General features: G+C 49.6%; 8 protein-coding genes across 8 annotated transcripts; 6 read left to right on the plus strand and 2 right to left on the minus strand.

The window, feature by feature from the left end:
* Positions 1 to 1,078: 1,078 nt before the first annotated feature.
* CC77DRAFT_945213 (hypothetical protein) lies at positions 1,079 to 1,577 on the minus strand (the record flags this gene model as incomplete). Its single annotated transcript, XM_018535013.1, has 2 exons — positions 1,079 to 1,404; positions 1,460 to 1,577. The coding sequence occupies 2 exons, from the start codon at positions 1,575 to 1,577 to the stop codon at positions 1,079 to 1,081; spliced, it is 444 nt and encodes a 147-aa protein (XP_018381355.1).
* Positions 1,578 to 1,952: 375 nt separating this feature from the next.
* On the minus strand, positions 1,953 to 2,906 carry CC77DRAFT_1065506 (hypothetical protein; the record flags this gene model as incomplete). The annotated part of the gene is made up of 1 exon (XM_018528816.1): positions 1,953 to 2,906. The coding sequence occupies one exon, from the start codon at positions 2,904 to 2,906 to the stop codon at positions 1,953 to 1,955; it is 954 nt and encodes a 317-aa protein (XP_018381356.1).
* Positions 2,907 to 3,283: 377 nt separating this feature from the next.
* Positions 3,284 to 4,842, plus strand: CC77DRAFT_407563 (GroES-like protein). Its single transcript, XM_018531587.1, has one exon. It carries the CDS (start codon positions 3,539 to 3,541, stop codon positions 4,718 to 4,720), a length of 1,182 nt encoding a protein of 393 aa, XP_018381357.1. The 5' UTR covers positions 3,284 to 3,538; the 3' UTR covers positions 4,721 to 4,842.
* A 270-nt stretch (positions 4,843 to 5,112) lies between these two features.
* On the plus strand, positions 5,113 to 6,539 carry CC77DRAFT_1098615 (hypothetical protein). The gene is made up of 3 exons (XM_018529961.1): positions 5,113 to 5,576; positions 5,626 to 6,006; positions 6,061 to 6,539. Exons 1-3 carry the CDS (start codon positions 5,456 to 5,458, stop codon positions 6,255 to 6,257), a joined length of 699 nt encoding a protein of 232 aa, XP_018381358.1. The 5' UTR covers positions 5,113 to 5,455; the 3' UTR covers positions 6,258 to 6,539.
* Positions 6,540 to 6,738: 199 nt separating this feature from the next.
* CC77DRAFT_407577 (hypothetical protein) lies at positions 6,739 to 8,086 on the plus strand. Its single transcript, XM_018531588.1, has one exon. The coding sequence runs from the start codon at positions 6,819 to 6,821 to the stop codon at positions 7,983 to 7,985; it is 1,167 nt and encodes a 388-aa protein (XP_018381359.1). The 5' UTR covers positions 6,739 to 6,818; the 3' UTR covers positions 7,986 to 8,086.
* A 378-nt stretch (positions 8,087 to 8,464) lies between these two features.
* Positions 8,465 to 9,264, plus strand: CC77DRAFT_407579 (hypothetical protein). The gene has a single exon (XM_018531589.1). It carries the CDS (start codon positions 8,566 to 8,568, stop codon positions 9,049 to 9,051), a length of 486 nt encoding a protein of 161 aa, XP_018381360.1. The 5' UTR covers positions 8,465 to 8,565; the 3' UTR covers positions 9,052 to 9,264.
* Positions 9,265 to 9,476: 212 nt separating this feature from the next.
* CC77DRAFT_1012626 (Di-copper centre-containing protein) lies at positions 9,477 to 11,659 on the plus strand (the record flags this gene model as incomplete). The annotated part of the gene is made up of 7 exons (XM_018523779.1): positions 9,477 to 9,627; positions 9,679 to 9,813; positions 9,868 to 10,328; positions 10,387 to 10,679; positions 10,730 to 11,165; positions 11,196 to 11,417; positions 11,465 to 11,659. The coding sequence occupies 7 exons, from the start codon at positions 9,477 to 9,479 to the stop codon at positions 11,657 to 11,659; spliced, it is 1,893 nt and encodes a 630-aa protein (XP_018381361.1).
* A 622-nt stretch (positions 11,660 to 12,281) lies between these two features.
* On the plus strand, positions 12,282 to 13,136 carry CC77DRAFT_945186 (S-adenosyl-L-methionine-dependent methyltransferase; the record flags this gene model as incomplete). The annotated part of the gene is made up of 1 exon (XM_018535012.1): positions 12,282 to 13,136. The coding sequence occupies one exon, from the start codon at positions 12,282 to 12,284 to the stop codon at positions 13,134 to 13,136; it is 855 nt and encodes a 284-aa protein (XP_018381362.1).
* Positions 13,137 to 13,658: the final 522 nt, after the last annotated feature.

Raw genomic sequence — 13,658 nt, forward strand, 5'->3', positions numbered from 1 at the left:
GACGAAGAATCTATCACTCACCATACGTGTTTCAATCTACCAAAAAGCGAAGGTATAAACATCCATGCTCGCTGCCCGCTCTTTCTCGCAAAATGACTTTCGACTTGCCGACTCGAATTACGCCGTTCCTTCACAGATGACGGCATCAAACAAGAAGGAACAGAAATTCATGGTTCTGTGGACCAAGCGCGAGAGTTTCACGAAAAATATCATGCTGTAAAGACGCCCACTATTATCAAAACACGACTATGCATCCTTCATGGAGTGAAGCGACCGTCGGTCCCGGAAGGTGGTCGATTCGAGCTATGAGATCATTGGCCTACGCTGGGCTACCCGAGCGAGCACGTCAAAGTCATAAATTTATCTCGACTTGTTTTATGTCTGGCTAGTGAATTCCAGAAGTCCATGTAACGATTGAGAGCTAAGTTATAAAATCACTATAAAACTGTACTGCATCTTTCTACCTTCACTCTCTCAAATTCTTTTATGTTGGTTAGCGCTAAAATTGCTAATCTGCGATATCATGCTGTCGAATTGTTCGTCCCAAAAGAGGATGAACCCGAAATCATGTCTTCCCGTCTCCCTTCTCATAATGCCATAGATATGGACAAGGTTCTTTGAACAGTCTGGTCGCAAAGGTTGAATACGACAAGCGCACCTACTTGGTTAGTCGCGAAAGGCTTACATGGAAGGTTGCAATCTCTGCATGTAGCCTCTTACTCTTTGGTTTACCCAGAAGTTCCAGTCCTCAAGCACTTGAAACATATTGGAGATTCTCCATGTAGTTTTCTTGCGCCCAGAGAAAACGGTTCGGAGTTTTTGTAAGCTTGTCTCGTCTTATTCGAAGTGTACGAAGGCGGCCAAAACGGAAGCGCTGTGTCTCCATGTGCACTGGTTTTTGAGAAGCGACATCAAACCATGAACATGAATTGAACACATGATGTCACTGGAGAATCCATGGACAAGAAGCTCTAGGCTGGATAAGATTCATCTTTGCGACGCTTCGGAACTATATACAATCGAATGAGATAAGAATGTGCTGTCTGCCAACAACCTCGAATAGCAACTCCCAGTTCGACTACTTGCAGTTGGTTCCTTTGTAGACGAAGGTACCATCGGAGTTCTCACATCCGCAAGTGCTATCCTTAGGGCTCTTGATGCATCCCGCACCGTCACCGCTCTCCTCACCCTTTACACCTGCTGCATCCCAGAAGAATGTCCAGGTACCGGCTTTGGCCTTCATCGCCGATCCTGGCGCGCAGTTGTATGCTTCGCATGTTCCATAAGGCCAGCCATGGTTGCCATCGTACTGGTGGTCTTGAGTGAAGACGGCGAAGGTCTGCTTGGATGTGCGTGTGTTGTGGCTGCACTCGGCGGCTTGGATAGCTTTGCTGGTCTTGATGGCTGTATTCATTGTTAACCTCTATGTTGGCATGGGATGAACGAATGTGAAGCATACGTGAACAGCTGGGAGCTGAAGGGTAGCTGCCGTTTGTGTTCGAAGTCGCAGGATCCAGTGTGGCAGTGATGGCTGTGACCAGCATGAAGACGGTAGCGACGGAGTACTGAGAGAACATCATCATGAAGGTAATTTCGATCAACGAGCAGGTTGTCAAGATGCAAGATGTGATGTGGTGAGTGAAGCAATATCTCTTGGCCACAGCGATCAAGCTTCTTATACAAGCTCAACACCAATTCCATCCCTTGCCGTATCCCTCACGGTAATCAATTTTCCCATAACATGAGGAAGGACTACCAGATCCACATCCACGTACCACAAGTTACGCAGTTCTCGGAAATTTGCGGTCTGGCCGATCTTGAAACAGACTAGACAGGGATGACAGTTGCGCAAAGGCCACAAACCGCTCTCAGGTAGAGTGAGGAAGTCGGAAGTTCTGTGCCGCTAACGGGCCGAGCCTTGATGTCATATATGTAGTTTCGTCCCCGTGGTGCTATATTGTCGCGCTGATAGATCCGGCGTCGGATGCGGGAGCCTTGCACAAGCGATCCGGGAGCCCCTCGTCGTCTTCGTATCCAGAGTCGTATGCCCAGTCGTCAGGGTCTTGCGATGATGAGGCCGGAAGATCCTCGGTGCACTCCGACGAGTCCTCGTCCGTGTTCGATGCGTAGTCCCAAAGACTCTCGTTGACTTCACCGATATTGGCCCATGGTATTACACCCTCCTCTGTGTCACTAACCCATTCTTCTCCTTCAACCTCCTTCACAACCCACTCCGCTTCAGCAGCGTCATTGATCTCAATCCGCTTCGTCATTGCGATAAACTTCTCTTGACGTGCCACAAGCTCCAACTGAACCGCCATCGTATCCCTGGTATACTCAGGCTGGTTCTCTTCATACTTCCTAGCCTTTACCTTGGACTCCGACACCCAAGCCGCCTCATCTTGGAGTGCTAGTTCAAGCTTCGCTAGTAGTTCAGTAAGACCTGGAAGAAGACTTTTATATGCCTCTTGCAATCCGTTGAACTTTTCGTTCTCCACCTCAAGAGTGCCACCACGCTTACCAAAGTCGTGCGAGAACCAGTTTCTCATCTCGTAGATGGATCTGTCTTGGTCGATGGCTCTTGCGAAGATCGTCCACAGTGAGCCTGCGTGTTCGGAAACAGGCCACTTAAATGCGGCTTCGTACTTGATCTCTTTCCGGTCTTCGTAGAATCCCACGTGGCGTGAATGTATTCTGCTCTTGATATTGGAAATGTGTTCGTCCAGGGGGTCTGGACGACGAGCAGAGCGGAGGGACCAAGTATCTTGCTTTTGGCTTGCTAGACAGTACTTGTTGTCGCAGTCGAGTGTGAAAATGATGAGGTTATGAAGGCTTTGGGTGAGTTCGAGGTAATGCTCTGCTGTGGCCTTGGAAAGGACCTTGCCGCAGATGTTGTTAGACTCCATGCTGAAAACGCAGTGCTTGGTAGAAGTAATTTGCGTCAAGACTTTGAGACTGTAATGGAAAAGATTTGTAGTTGAAGAGGAAAAAACATCCGGGAGAGATTCCTTATATACTCCGTATTGCATAGCCTACGACCGTCCATGAACCTGTTGGCAGACCTACCACGGAAATCATTAATGGCAATACACAGATTTGATCACATTACCATGGCTCACAAAGGAGTTCCAGGGCTTTTGTTCAACCCAGAACGTGCGATTGTATCTCTCGCCTCTGATAGGTCGCGCGAGACCTTATCAAGATTTTGAACCAAGGTAGCAGCGTCCCGTGATCTTCAAGCTTGATTCTCAATAATTTTGTGATTCCAAGCGCTTTTGGGTGTTTGGTAAAGGGAACCTTCCTTAGAAGACGTAATCCAGGGCGGGGACTATCGCTTACCATGCATATGTTAGTCATCCACGCCCTTGCGACTGACATGCACCACTTCCATAAATAAGATGCTTCCGTTCGAAGCCAGAAAAAGCTACATCAAACTGAAAATTGACGGTTGTATCCACCGCTCCAGACTGCTGTAAACTAGCGTAACCGCACTCAAGACAACACCAACCAACCGGCCAACCAACCAACGCGAACCACTATGAAAGCCCTCATACTCGCCGCGGAGGACCGAACAGCGTATATCGGCGACATACCTCGACCAGAGCCTGCTGCGAACGAACTACTCATTCGTGTCAAGGCGGTTGCGCTCAATCCCATTGACCCACTATATGTCGCGCATCCGCTGGGTGATTCTGGACGGACGGTTGGGAGCGATTTCGCAGGTACCATAATCCAAACTGGCGGTGATGTACCCACGGAAGCCGATCTCTGCGTTGGAAACGAGGTTGCTGGTTTTCTCCAAGGTGCTTGCAGTGTCAACGAACGACCGGGTGCCTTTGCAGAATTTGTTGTGGTCCCATGGGATCTAGTATGGAAGGTACCCAAGTCGGTGACTCTGGAGCAGGCTGCGGGTGTAAGTCTTGTAGCCCTTACGTCTGCCCAAGCGATATGGTACCGGCTAGGAATGAAAGCGCCGTTTGCGTATGATCGCGAGCAAGTTTTCCAAGAGCACCCAGAGTGGAAATCCGCCGCACCGAGCCGATGGGACGAAGCCGATGTAATCAACGTTTTCGTCTATGGTGCATCTACATCAGTCGCATTGTTTGCGGCGCAGATGATACGGCTCAGTGCGAAATCGAGCGGCAAAGCTATCAAGCTGTACGGCGCAGCTAGCGAGGCTCGGTGGAAGCTTCTCAAAGCAGAGCCATACGGGTATGACGCTCTCGTTGACTACCAAGACCCTGACTGGCCAGAGCAAATCAGAGGGTTTACTGGCGGCATTGGGATACACTATGCATTCGACTGTATTTCTGAAGCTAGTTCCGTCGAGCGTACCTGTTCGACCCTCGCACGCGATGGGAAGATAGCCATCGTCCGATCTCGTGAAGGTGGAGCTTGGAAGCCGCACAACATCTCTGTCGAACCCATTTATGGTGCGGTGTGGGAGGCACTGGGCGAAGAGGTTCAGTACCAAGGCTTTACTGTACGACGATCACCGGCTGCTCGTGGGTTCGCAGTAGCATTTTACGCGTGGCTCGGCGAATCCATAGCTTCCGAGCTGAGTCCAAACCCGATCAGGTTGATGCCAGGCGGCTTGGGAAGCGTAGTTCATGATGGCTTCCAGTTGCTTGGTGCAGGTGGTATGGAAGAAAGACGAACCGTTCGCGCTGAACCGTGGATGCGGCCTGTCAGTGCCGAGAAGATTGTTTATAATATCTGAAATCGTGTCAACCTGCCAGACTCCTATAGTTAGCAGCTGCGATACCAAAAGAACCTTGCTCTCGTAAATTAGCATTTCTATGAACCCCCCTCAGATCTGAAGCGAAGTCGCGTCGTACTCCATCCCTCCAAGATGATAAGCTAAGTCGCGTAGGAGAACACAGCCACGCTGTCAGTAAGGGGTGACAACGCGTCTAGATAATTGATCCGTATCTCTAAAATGGCGTATGGCTATCCAGTTAGTCTCTACGAGTGATGCAGATGGATGAAGACTGGGAGAGTAGTTGAGCTGTTCACAGTGGGAGTTTGTGAGGCGGTGATGGCGTCATTGTCTCCTACGCGAGAGGCTGGGCACAGCACCCCATGGCCCCTTCTTCTGCTTCTTCGCTCCATCGACACATCGCACGGCGCGGCATCTTGAGATACATTTAGCTCCCGTTCAACGACTCTAGATCTACGGGGCGCAGCTTCACAAATCCTTTGACCACATGGCTGCATCGGGCAGCACGTTTCACGTGGGGGCGCATCGAAGGAGCACCCTTGCCATGCGACGCTTTGTTTGCGTGGATTGGGCGGCGGCCCACAGCACTGCCTCTGTGTTTAGATGATGGTTTGCTGCAAACGTGTCTATGAAGCTTCATTGTGCTTCTAGTCGTTCTCACATATCTGTTCATTCTGATCCTATCATCACCGTCTATCGACTAAGACACCAAACCTCACACCATGATACCACAACATGACTGTCCGATGGGGGGGCGTGTTCTACATGTGCAATGGTTTCCGTGGTTGCTGTACTATAGATCCATGCATGCCAGGTAGTACTTGTCCTGCCGACAAGGACCGAACTCCAGGGCGATGTTCGTTCACACAGCATGTTACATGATAATTCAAGCTGACGATATACAGCCTCAGAACCATCTCTCGTTCCAATCACATCAATTTCGAAGGCCACGCCCACCACGACAGGGTCTCCATCAAGGTCTACAACAGCATCACCACCATCTCTCGATTCAGACATCACATTCAGCTTAGCAGAGCCATCTTACAAGACTGTCACACAGAGTGCCTTGACCACAGCAACACCATCTGGTGACGCACCAGAAATGACAAGCCATGTACATTCGCCTGTAGCAGTTATCGTTGGTGCGGTGCTGGGTACTACGGTCTTTTGTGTATTGCTGATCTCTATGTTGCTATATCTAAGGAAGAGAAGGCATACCAAGATATACAAAGCGCCGGATTATCCGTCTCCATTGGTTGGCAGCGACATGACACCGCAATTAACGAGTGAGTCGATACATTGAGTTCCAATCACTATGCACGATACTAACATCAGTTTAGACAAAGCATCTTCGCAGTTTCAGCAAAAGATAGCCGCACTTTGCAGAGCAGAGTCAATAACAGAACAAGATGATCTCGCACAACTAGACAGTCGAGAGATAGGTCGGGACAAACATCGCTGTAACGGCTCTGTCGGGAATCTCGCTGAGCTTCCTGCTGAGCCACTGCCGTGGCCAGGTAACTCTTCGCACGGTTAGACCATACGTACACTATGGCAATAGTGAGATGTAGCTTCCCGGTTCTGTATGTAAAAACGGTGCGTATCAACAATCACCGGAGACGCGGGTGGTCAAGCCAGACACCAGAGGTCATGGCCGGAGTTTAGAATGGCTAACCCCAGCGTTATCTTCCAGAGAAGAGACCACATAATAGCCCCTCCGGTTCATCTAAAGTCGCATCGCTCGGGTAGCGGAGAAGCCAAATACTGGTTGTTGGAGTACATAGTTTGAGGAGAGATAATGCAAATGCCGCTTCAGCACAACATGTGCTGAGCGATGACAAGAAAATCTCGTGTTTACTTTTCCAATACTCACATCACGAGTCGTAAGCACCATGGTGTTATGTTTACTAGTAATCCTTTCCAGTTGCATATACCGCAGCCGACCAATCATAGAAGACGAGCCCCGCTGACGTCACAGTTGGGCACCTACGATCTCATACCTTTTCGTCACTCGCGCATACCTAAGTCTGCGCCAACTTTACCGTTCCTTTTCCATCAAGAGATTCAACAGAGCTCGCCTCGATATATTCCCATCACCATGTCCGAAGACGCTGCGCCGCCTGCAGCACCGTCAACACAAGCAGCACCTGCCTCGATACCCCGCTATTTTCGAAATGATGCGCCTCTGGCACGACGAGATCCTCACAAGCAACTATTAGCGTCATTGGACCGACTGATCACGGACTATCCTCCACATCATGTTCCTCCAGGTGGTGGCCTATATTATGGACCGATATCAGTAGCCTACCTCTTTTATGCCTTGCACAACATATATCCTGACCTTACACTGGATGAATATCCCTTGAACACATGGTCTGCGGCTTACATTGAACAAGCACAAGCCCATATCAAGGAATTCCCAGCGCCATCTCCCAAGAAATGCGGCATTTCCAACGACATCATGTCCCTGCTTGCGCTGTACGCCGTGACTGCGCAAGACCCAGACACGGTGAAAGAGCTCTGCGATCATGCTGCCGTCATGCTTGAGGACGAAACCTCCAACGAATGGCTGTTTGGTCGTGCTGGCTATCTGTATCTCCTTCGCCTCGTACGCGGAGCTTTTGCCCATAACAAGGACGTTATCGAACTCATTGAGGACACAGCCGATGAGGTCATCGAGAACATTATGCAAAGCCCGCGACCCTGGAAATGGCATGGGAAGGCATACGTTGGTGCCGTGCATGGCGCGATCGGTATCATTACACAGATCGTGCTTACTGACCCTTCATGGGCGTCTAAGCTGGAAGCGGAATTGGGTGCCTTACTCAGCTATCAGTACGAGAGCGGCAACTTCCCATCGTCTCTGCCGCCAGGCCGTGACAAGCTCGTACAAGTCTGTCATGGAGCGCCTGGTGTAGTCACTTCTCTTCTCTCGATTCGAAAATATTTCCCAGGCCTTCACGAACGTATTGACAGAGTTATCGCCAAGGCCAGGGAGTGCATCTGGGAGAGAGGCCTCTTGACCAAGGAGCCCTGTATCTGTCACGGAATCACTGGAAATGCTCTTGCTTTGGACGGCAAGCAATTTGAGCACTTCCTGACTTATACCACAGGCCACGAAATTAAGTCAATGGCAAAAGATGGTATGTTGGAGAAGTCGGACGATCCATCTGCACTATGGTGTGGCGAGGCAGGTCGTGCCTGGGCGTGGGCGGTCGCAGACAAGGATTTGGACAAGAGACTTCTTGGTTACAACGATATCTGAAGGCTTGGAAGACTAGCGCCAGTGAATTGAATGGCACTTTGATGATACACACGACGTCATGAGCGAGACGACTGAAGAGCTATTGTGGCGTTCCGCGCAGGCGACCCGATTCGAGATACCGGCATAGGGATACGCAACGCAGTCAGCTACGGCTAGCTGCACGAATGACCTTTACTAGCGTCTTTTTAAGAGCCTCTAAAATCAGCAATCAACTAATTCTGGCTTGTTGCAACGTTTCACTGTCATATGTGCGAACCACTCTATGGTGGCTCCAATGAGCAGATGCCTTAGAGCAAGTGTTGGGCAGGTCGACCGCCCGTCAAACCTTGACCAGCACGAAGTATGAACAGCAAACTTAGAAGTTGCAGAAACTGTCATTGTTCGAATTGTTCTAATGGGATCGTATTAAATACCCTCCGTTACCTGGACACGTAGCCGCGCGCGATACACGCAACATACTACGTATCTCCCCACGCGTCGTGCAACATTGATTGCAGCAATCCGCGGATGTAACTGACCACCAATTCTTAGGCCTAAGATATTAACGTCTGGTTAGTAGCAAATATATCAGGCTGTATTTATGTGGTCCCGGTGTGGCGTTGACAGCCAACACGGTATACTATCGCTGCAGTCGAAAGTCTGTCAGTTCACTTGTGGTAATGCATCCGATCGTAACACACAAGGGCTATCTACGGGAATATCGAACTTGCACAGCTCCGTACTCCTGGGATATAATTCAATGAAACCGAATACGGGAGCTACAAAGCCGTGGCCGGACAGAAGCACACGATCTCACCACTTCAGCACTGCCCCTAACTCGTACTTTCTGCATCGACGTCTCTTCGTCTTTGAGCTTACACTCGCTCGTTCTCAATCTGTTCCCCAGCGCATTAACAGGCATGTTAGTCTCCTCGCAGTCATCGACGCGGTCTCCCTAACCACTTCCTCATACATGCTAATAAGGAGGCTAGAACCACAACTCACACCTCGTGCTGTTAGCCTGTTGCTAAGTAGCCTGTTGCTAAATTGCGGATTCCAAAACATTCCTTTCAACACCAGCTCATAATTGATATTCTGTGTGCTTTTCGCAAGTCTCCATCATAAGGTAAGTGTATCGCGTGTTGTCCAGCAGATTTTTGGTTCAGGGCACAATATCGCTATCACACCTGTCGTCATCAAAGCGACAACACCAAGAGCCAATACCAACACCTTGTTGTTGGCCGTGCTTTTAGATGTCGCATCGGAGATCCGATGCGTTTCTCTGCTACGCTGTCCTTTATTCTTTGATTTCTGACTTCCACGTCGCCTGCATCAAGACTAGGAGTTATAGTTATGATCATCATTCACTCTTCACCCACATGACCCTTATTCGTGGCTAGTCTGTACCTTATCACGCAGGGACTGCAAGCCATGATGTTCAAATATCACACTGTTTTCCTCTGACCGGCTCTCCGCAGATAACACATTCAATCAATTATACAGTCACTCACCATGTTTGTCCCGCGGCCATTTAGATGCTTTCTATTCTGGCTCGTAATCGCATATGTCACGTGTACGCCTTTTCCGACGCAGAAGAGCAGCCATGCGATCCGACAATCTGAGGTGGGGGTGGTCACTGGAGTGAAAACGCGAGATGGAAGCGGTAAGAGGCATCGAAGCTCCGTGACCAGGAATCACCGCTGATCATTGATAGGAAACGCTCATATTCGCCGTGAGGTCAGGGATCTGATGAACAACTTTCCAGACCAATGGAGTCTTTACGTATTGGCGCTTCAAAAGCTCCATAAAACTCCGCAAAATAACCCCAACTCGTTCTACGGTCTCGCATGTAAGTATGGTCTCCAAAAAGCGTAATCTACAGCTTGCTGAGTTCGTTCCTTAGCGATACACGGCAGACCTTACGAGGTTTGGGGAGATGCGAAAGGAATCCCATCCAAGGTTGGTAAAGCAGGCTACTGTCCACATGGTAATGAGTTGTTCCTGGGCTGGCACCGCCCATACCTTGCGCTTTTCGAAGTGAGTGTTCTATCCCCAGAACCGCCACGTTTTCTGCAAGAGTTGGATAAGACAAAGACTAAACAAGCGCAGCAAGTACTATCTGAACATGTTCTCAATATCGCTCGAAAAGCACCCGCTGATCAAATGGAACGATATCTCACCGCAGCCAACGAGTTTCGCATACCATACTGGGACTGGGCTCAGGGCACTACCGCTGGCCCTGTTCCAGATATCTTTACAGCTCCCTACTTGACGATCATCGATACAGACCGCACGCCAGTTGTGATTTCAAACCCGCTATATTCATACACGTTCGATCCTGTACCCGAAGGATTCGACATGAAGGTGAGCTAAAACCTAAGGCAAGAGATCGAAAGTTTACACTATCTGACTATATCTGCAGTGGCGCCAAATGAGCACAACGATACGATGGCCTGAGAACGACAGCCCTAATGCGACGTCACAGCAATCCAAGTTTGTAGATGCCTTTAGAGCCCAGTCCATCAACTTGATAGTTCAAGTGGGAGTCGCCTTCCGATCCAGCACTTTCTCACGGTTCTCAAGTATACTAGAAGACCCACATGGTTGGATGCACGGTGTGATTGGTGGCGGCTATACCGCCAAAGAACCTTGGGCTGGTCACATGTGGCCACTAGAATACTCATCTTACGAACCTCTCTTCATGTTGCATCATGCGTAAGTTTGCTCCATTTCGGAAATGGTGTCCGGCTAACCTCGTCTATTAGCAACGTCGACCGATTGCTTGCGTTATACCAAGGAGCATACCCTGATAGATGGATGCAACCGTCCAATATAGGTCCACATGGCAATGTATATCTCGAGGATTACCAGACTGTCAGTGCAGACACGGAACTTGTGCCGTTCAAGAAAGCACCCGGTCAGTTCCTCACTTTCAACGACTGTCGCAACACTTCGATTTTTGGTTATGCGTATCCGGAAACACAGCGTTGGAACTTTGCATCGGACGAAGCGTATCAGAGAAGCGTTGCAGCGACCATCACGAACCTTTATGGCGGACGTACACGCGCACAAGCTCAAGTCCAAGTTACCGCCCAACATATGACGGCTTTCGGACAAGCACTATTGGATAACAACAACACGTACACAGAATGGACTATCGAAACGCAAGCTACTGCTTCCAGGCTGCCCCCGACGTTTATGGTAAGCTTTTCGCTGATCGGTATTTTCCAGTCCGATCCTATAATCGACTTGGGAAGTTGGATGATGCTGATGCCCGAGCGCGACGATGTGCGCACAATGGACGTTCAATCAAAGTCAGAGAACAAGATGAACGGAACAACGAGTATAACAACCTATCTCGTTGATCGAGTCAATGCCAATGAGTTGTCCAGCCTGGATCCGAATGACGTGGTACCGTACTTGAGCTCCTACCTCACATGGAACGTCCACGATGTAAGTTTGTAGACCTTCGAGATTATGAGCGACACTGACTTTTTCAGGAACGTGGTGATCGCATTCCGTTTCCCGACGCCGAGACACTGAAAGTAGAAGTCTTCGGCACGCCCGCGCGCCTACCAGGCGACCCCAATGCGCCGATTGAGTACAGCGAAGGTGACGCCATACCTTACCCAGAAATCACGGCAGGCAGAACGGGTCGTGTGAGTAAGAACCCGCCAGGTATGATGCCTCCCTAAATGTCACTGGAAAATGGTGTCTTCGAAGCACGTGCTACGTAGTGGATTTGGTCTCACGTACAAGTACATAATTCAAGTCTTCTCGCCTTGTCTAAGAGCAAAACGTCAAAGGTTCACCTTGCAGTGGCTTTCTCTTCAGCTTATCAATCAAATTTTACCTTTCTTCGTGTTGCGCCATATCATGTTGCATTGACATACGGAAGGTACAAAGCTCTTCGGCAGTAGCACGCCCCGGACATATGTGCGGCCAGGAGCTTAGCCCCACTTATTGGATATGTACCCCACACATGACGTCTGATTCGCTGAGCTTAACTGCTAGGCCTCACAACCATGAACTCTACATGAGCTTGCCTTGCATCTCCTACATGCTCAATCCCTCAGATAACATCATTTTCTTTTCTTAGAGTGACTGACTTCGTTGAACAAGATGAATGTACCAGCTCTCCGCACCTCCCAAGGACTTTGCACCTCATTGCGATCGCCCCGCCTCAATACGACTCACAGCCGGATACATTTCCGTAGTGTATCAACTTTGACTTATCCATTTAACCCACGGCACACAGTACGCAAACCTTACCATCGAAATCCTTCCCACACAAACCAATATCACGCCTCTCCCAAGATGTCCAGCCCCGAATCTGCAAAGAAAGACTGGTCAGCAACCCAATATCTCAAGTTCAATAATGAACGCACCCGCGCTGTCTACGATTTGGTCGCCCAGATCCAACCCCATATCGCCGGGCCAAAGCCACGTATCTACGACTTAGGCTGTGGTCCAGGAAACAGCACAAAGGTTCTTCTCGATGCCTTCCCTTCTGCACGCATCACGGGCATGGATAGTTCACCCGACATGCTTGAAAAAGCCAACGCCGAGTTCTCCGACAAAGAAGCCGTGAACTTCATACCCGATGATCTAGCAACGTTTCAAGCAGATGAAAAGCCAGATCTACTCTTCAGCAACGCAGTCTTCCACTGGCTCCGCTCCCCAGAACGCATACCCACTCTCGTGCGATTATTCGAGTCTTTGGAAAGAGGAAGCGTCATAGCGATACAAGTACCAGACAACTATCACGAACCCTCCCATCGCTCTATGCGCGAAGTCGCATCCCAAACTCAGAAGCCTTGGTCTTCTTCTTTCTCCTCGACCGTCATCGGCGACCTGGCAGATACCACGCGCCCTGATCTCGATCCTATAGAGCCACCGTCAGCATTCTATAATGCGCTCATCCCATATGCAAGTCACGTGAACATTTGGAGGACGAATTATATGCATGTGTTGAAGGATGCGGGGGCGATTGTGGAATGGGTCAAAGGAACAGGTTTGCAACCCTATCTGAATCTAATTAAGACTCAAGATGAGAAACAGGAATTTTTGGAAGAGTATGAGAAAAAATTGAAGAGCGAGTATCCTGCGTTGGAGGACGGGAAAGTGCTACTGGGTTATCCGAGGTTGTTTGTTGTTGCTGTGAAGAAGTAGATTTCTATAGAGTAGTGGATGATGGGAGAGCACGAAGCGGTTTGTATCGAACGCCATGATAGCTCAATATACATACACGATAAACGTTGTTATGGAAGTATTCCCACGTAGTCTCTTTATCTTTGCCACAAATTCGACCGCCTATCAAGTCTCGTCTCGATGTCAGATGTGATAAGTTTCGAGTCCGAGACAATCATGATCCAATCCCCCTTCAGAGACGATGTTTCGTGCAGATCCGACAGATCATCAAGCCACAACCCTGGCAGCCGTTGGCCCATCTGTCCACAAAGCCACAGCGATTACATGTCGTATCGTGCCCGTCACTACGATGATACCGCTCGAACTTATGGACGTGGCTCCGGTTATTCTTTTTTTTGTTTCGTTGCCTCTTTCTACGGCCATTGTCTTTGTGCTTGCTGGTGGGCTGAACTGCAGGTTGAGCCGGAACTTGAGGCTGAGGCTGAGCTGCGCGTACGGTTGGCTGAGCAGGAAGAAGATTCGGGTGGGCCACAGGGACGGGTG

The sequence above is a fragment of the Alternaria alternata genome, assembly GCF_001642055.1.
Source record: "Alternaria alternata strain SRC1lrK2f unplaced genomic scaffold CC77scaffold_23, whole genome shotgun sequence".
Lineage (NCBI taxonomy): Eukaryota > Fungi > Ascomycota > Dothideomycetes > Pleosporales > Pleosporaceae > Alternaria > Alternaria alternata.

What these genes read in the sequence shown, in the direction of transcription:
- CC77DRAFT_407563 (XM_018531587.1), top strand. Translation starts at nt 3,539, where the DNA reads ATGAAAGCCCTCATACTCGCCGCGGAGGACCGAACAGCGTATATCGGC.
- CC77DRAFT_1098615 (XM_018529961.1), top strand. Translation starts at nt 5,456, where the DNA reads ATGACTGTCCGATGGGGGGGCGTGTTCTACATGTGCAATGGTTTCCGT. An exon ending in GGACCGAACTCCAGGGCGAT is followed by an intron (nt 5,577 to 5,625) that starts GTTCGTTCACAC and finishes GACGATATACAG; the next exon opens with CCTCAGAACCATCTCTCGTT. An exon ending in CATGACACCGCAATTAACGA is followed by an intron (nt 6,007 to 6,060) that starts GTGAGTCGATAC and finishes ACATCAGTTTAG; the next exon opens with ACAAAGCATCTTCGCAGTTT.
- CC77DRAFT_407577 (XM_018531588.1), top strand. Translation starts at nt 6,819, where the DNA reads ATGTCCGAAGACGCTGCGCCGCCTGCAGCACCGTCAACACAAGCAGCA.
- CC77DRAFT_407579 (XM_018531589.1), top strand. Translation starts at nt 8,566, where the DNA reads ATGTGGTCCCGGTGTGGCGTTGACAGCCAACACGGTATACTATCGCTG.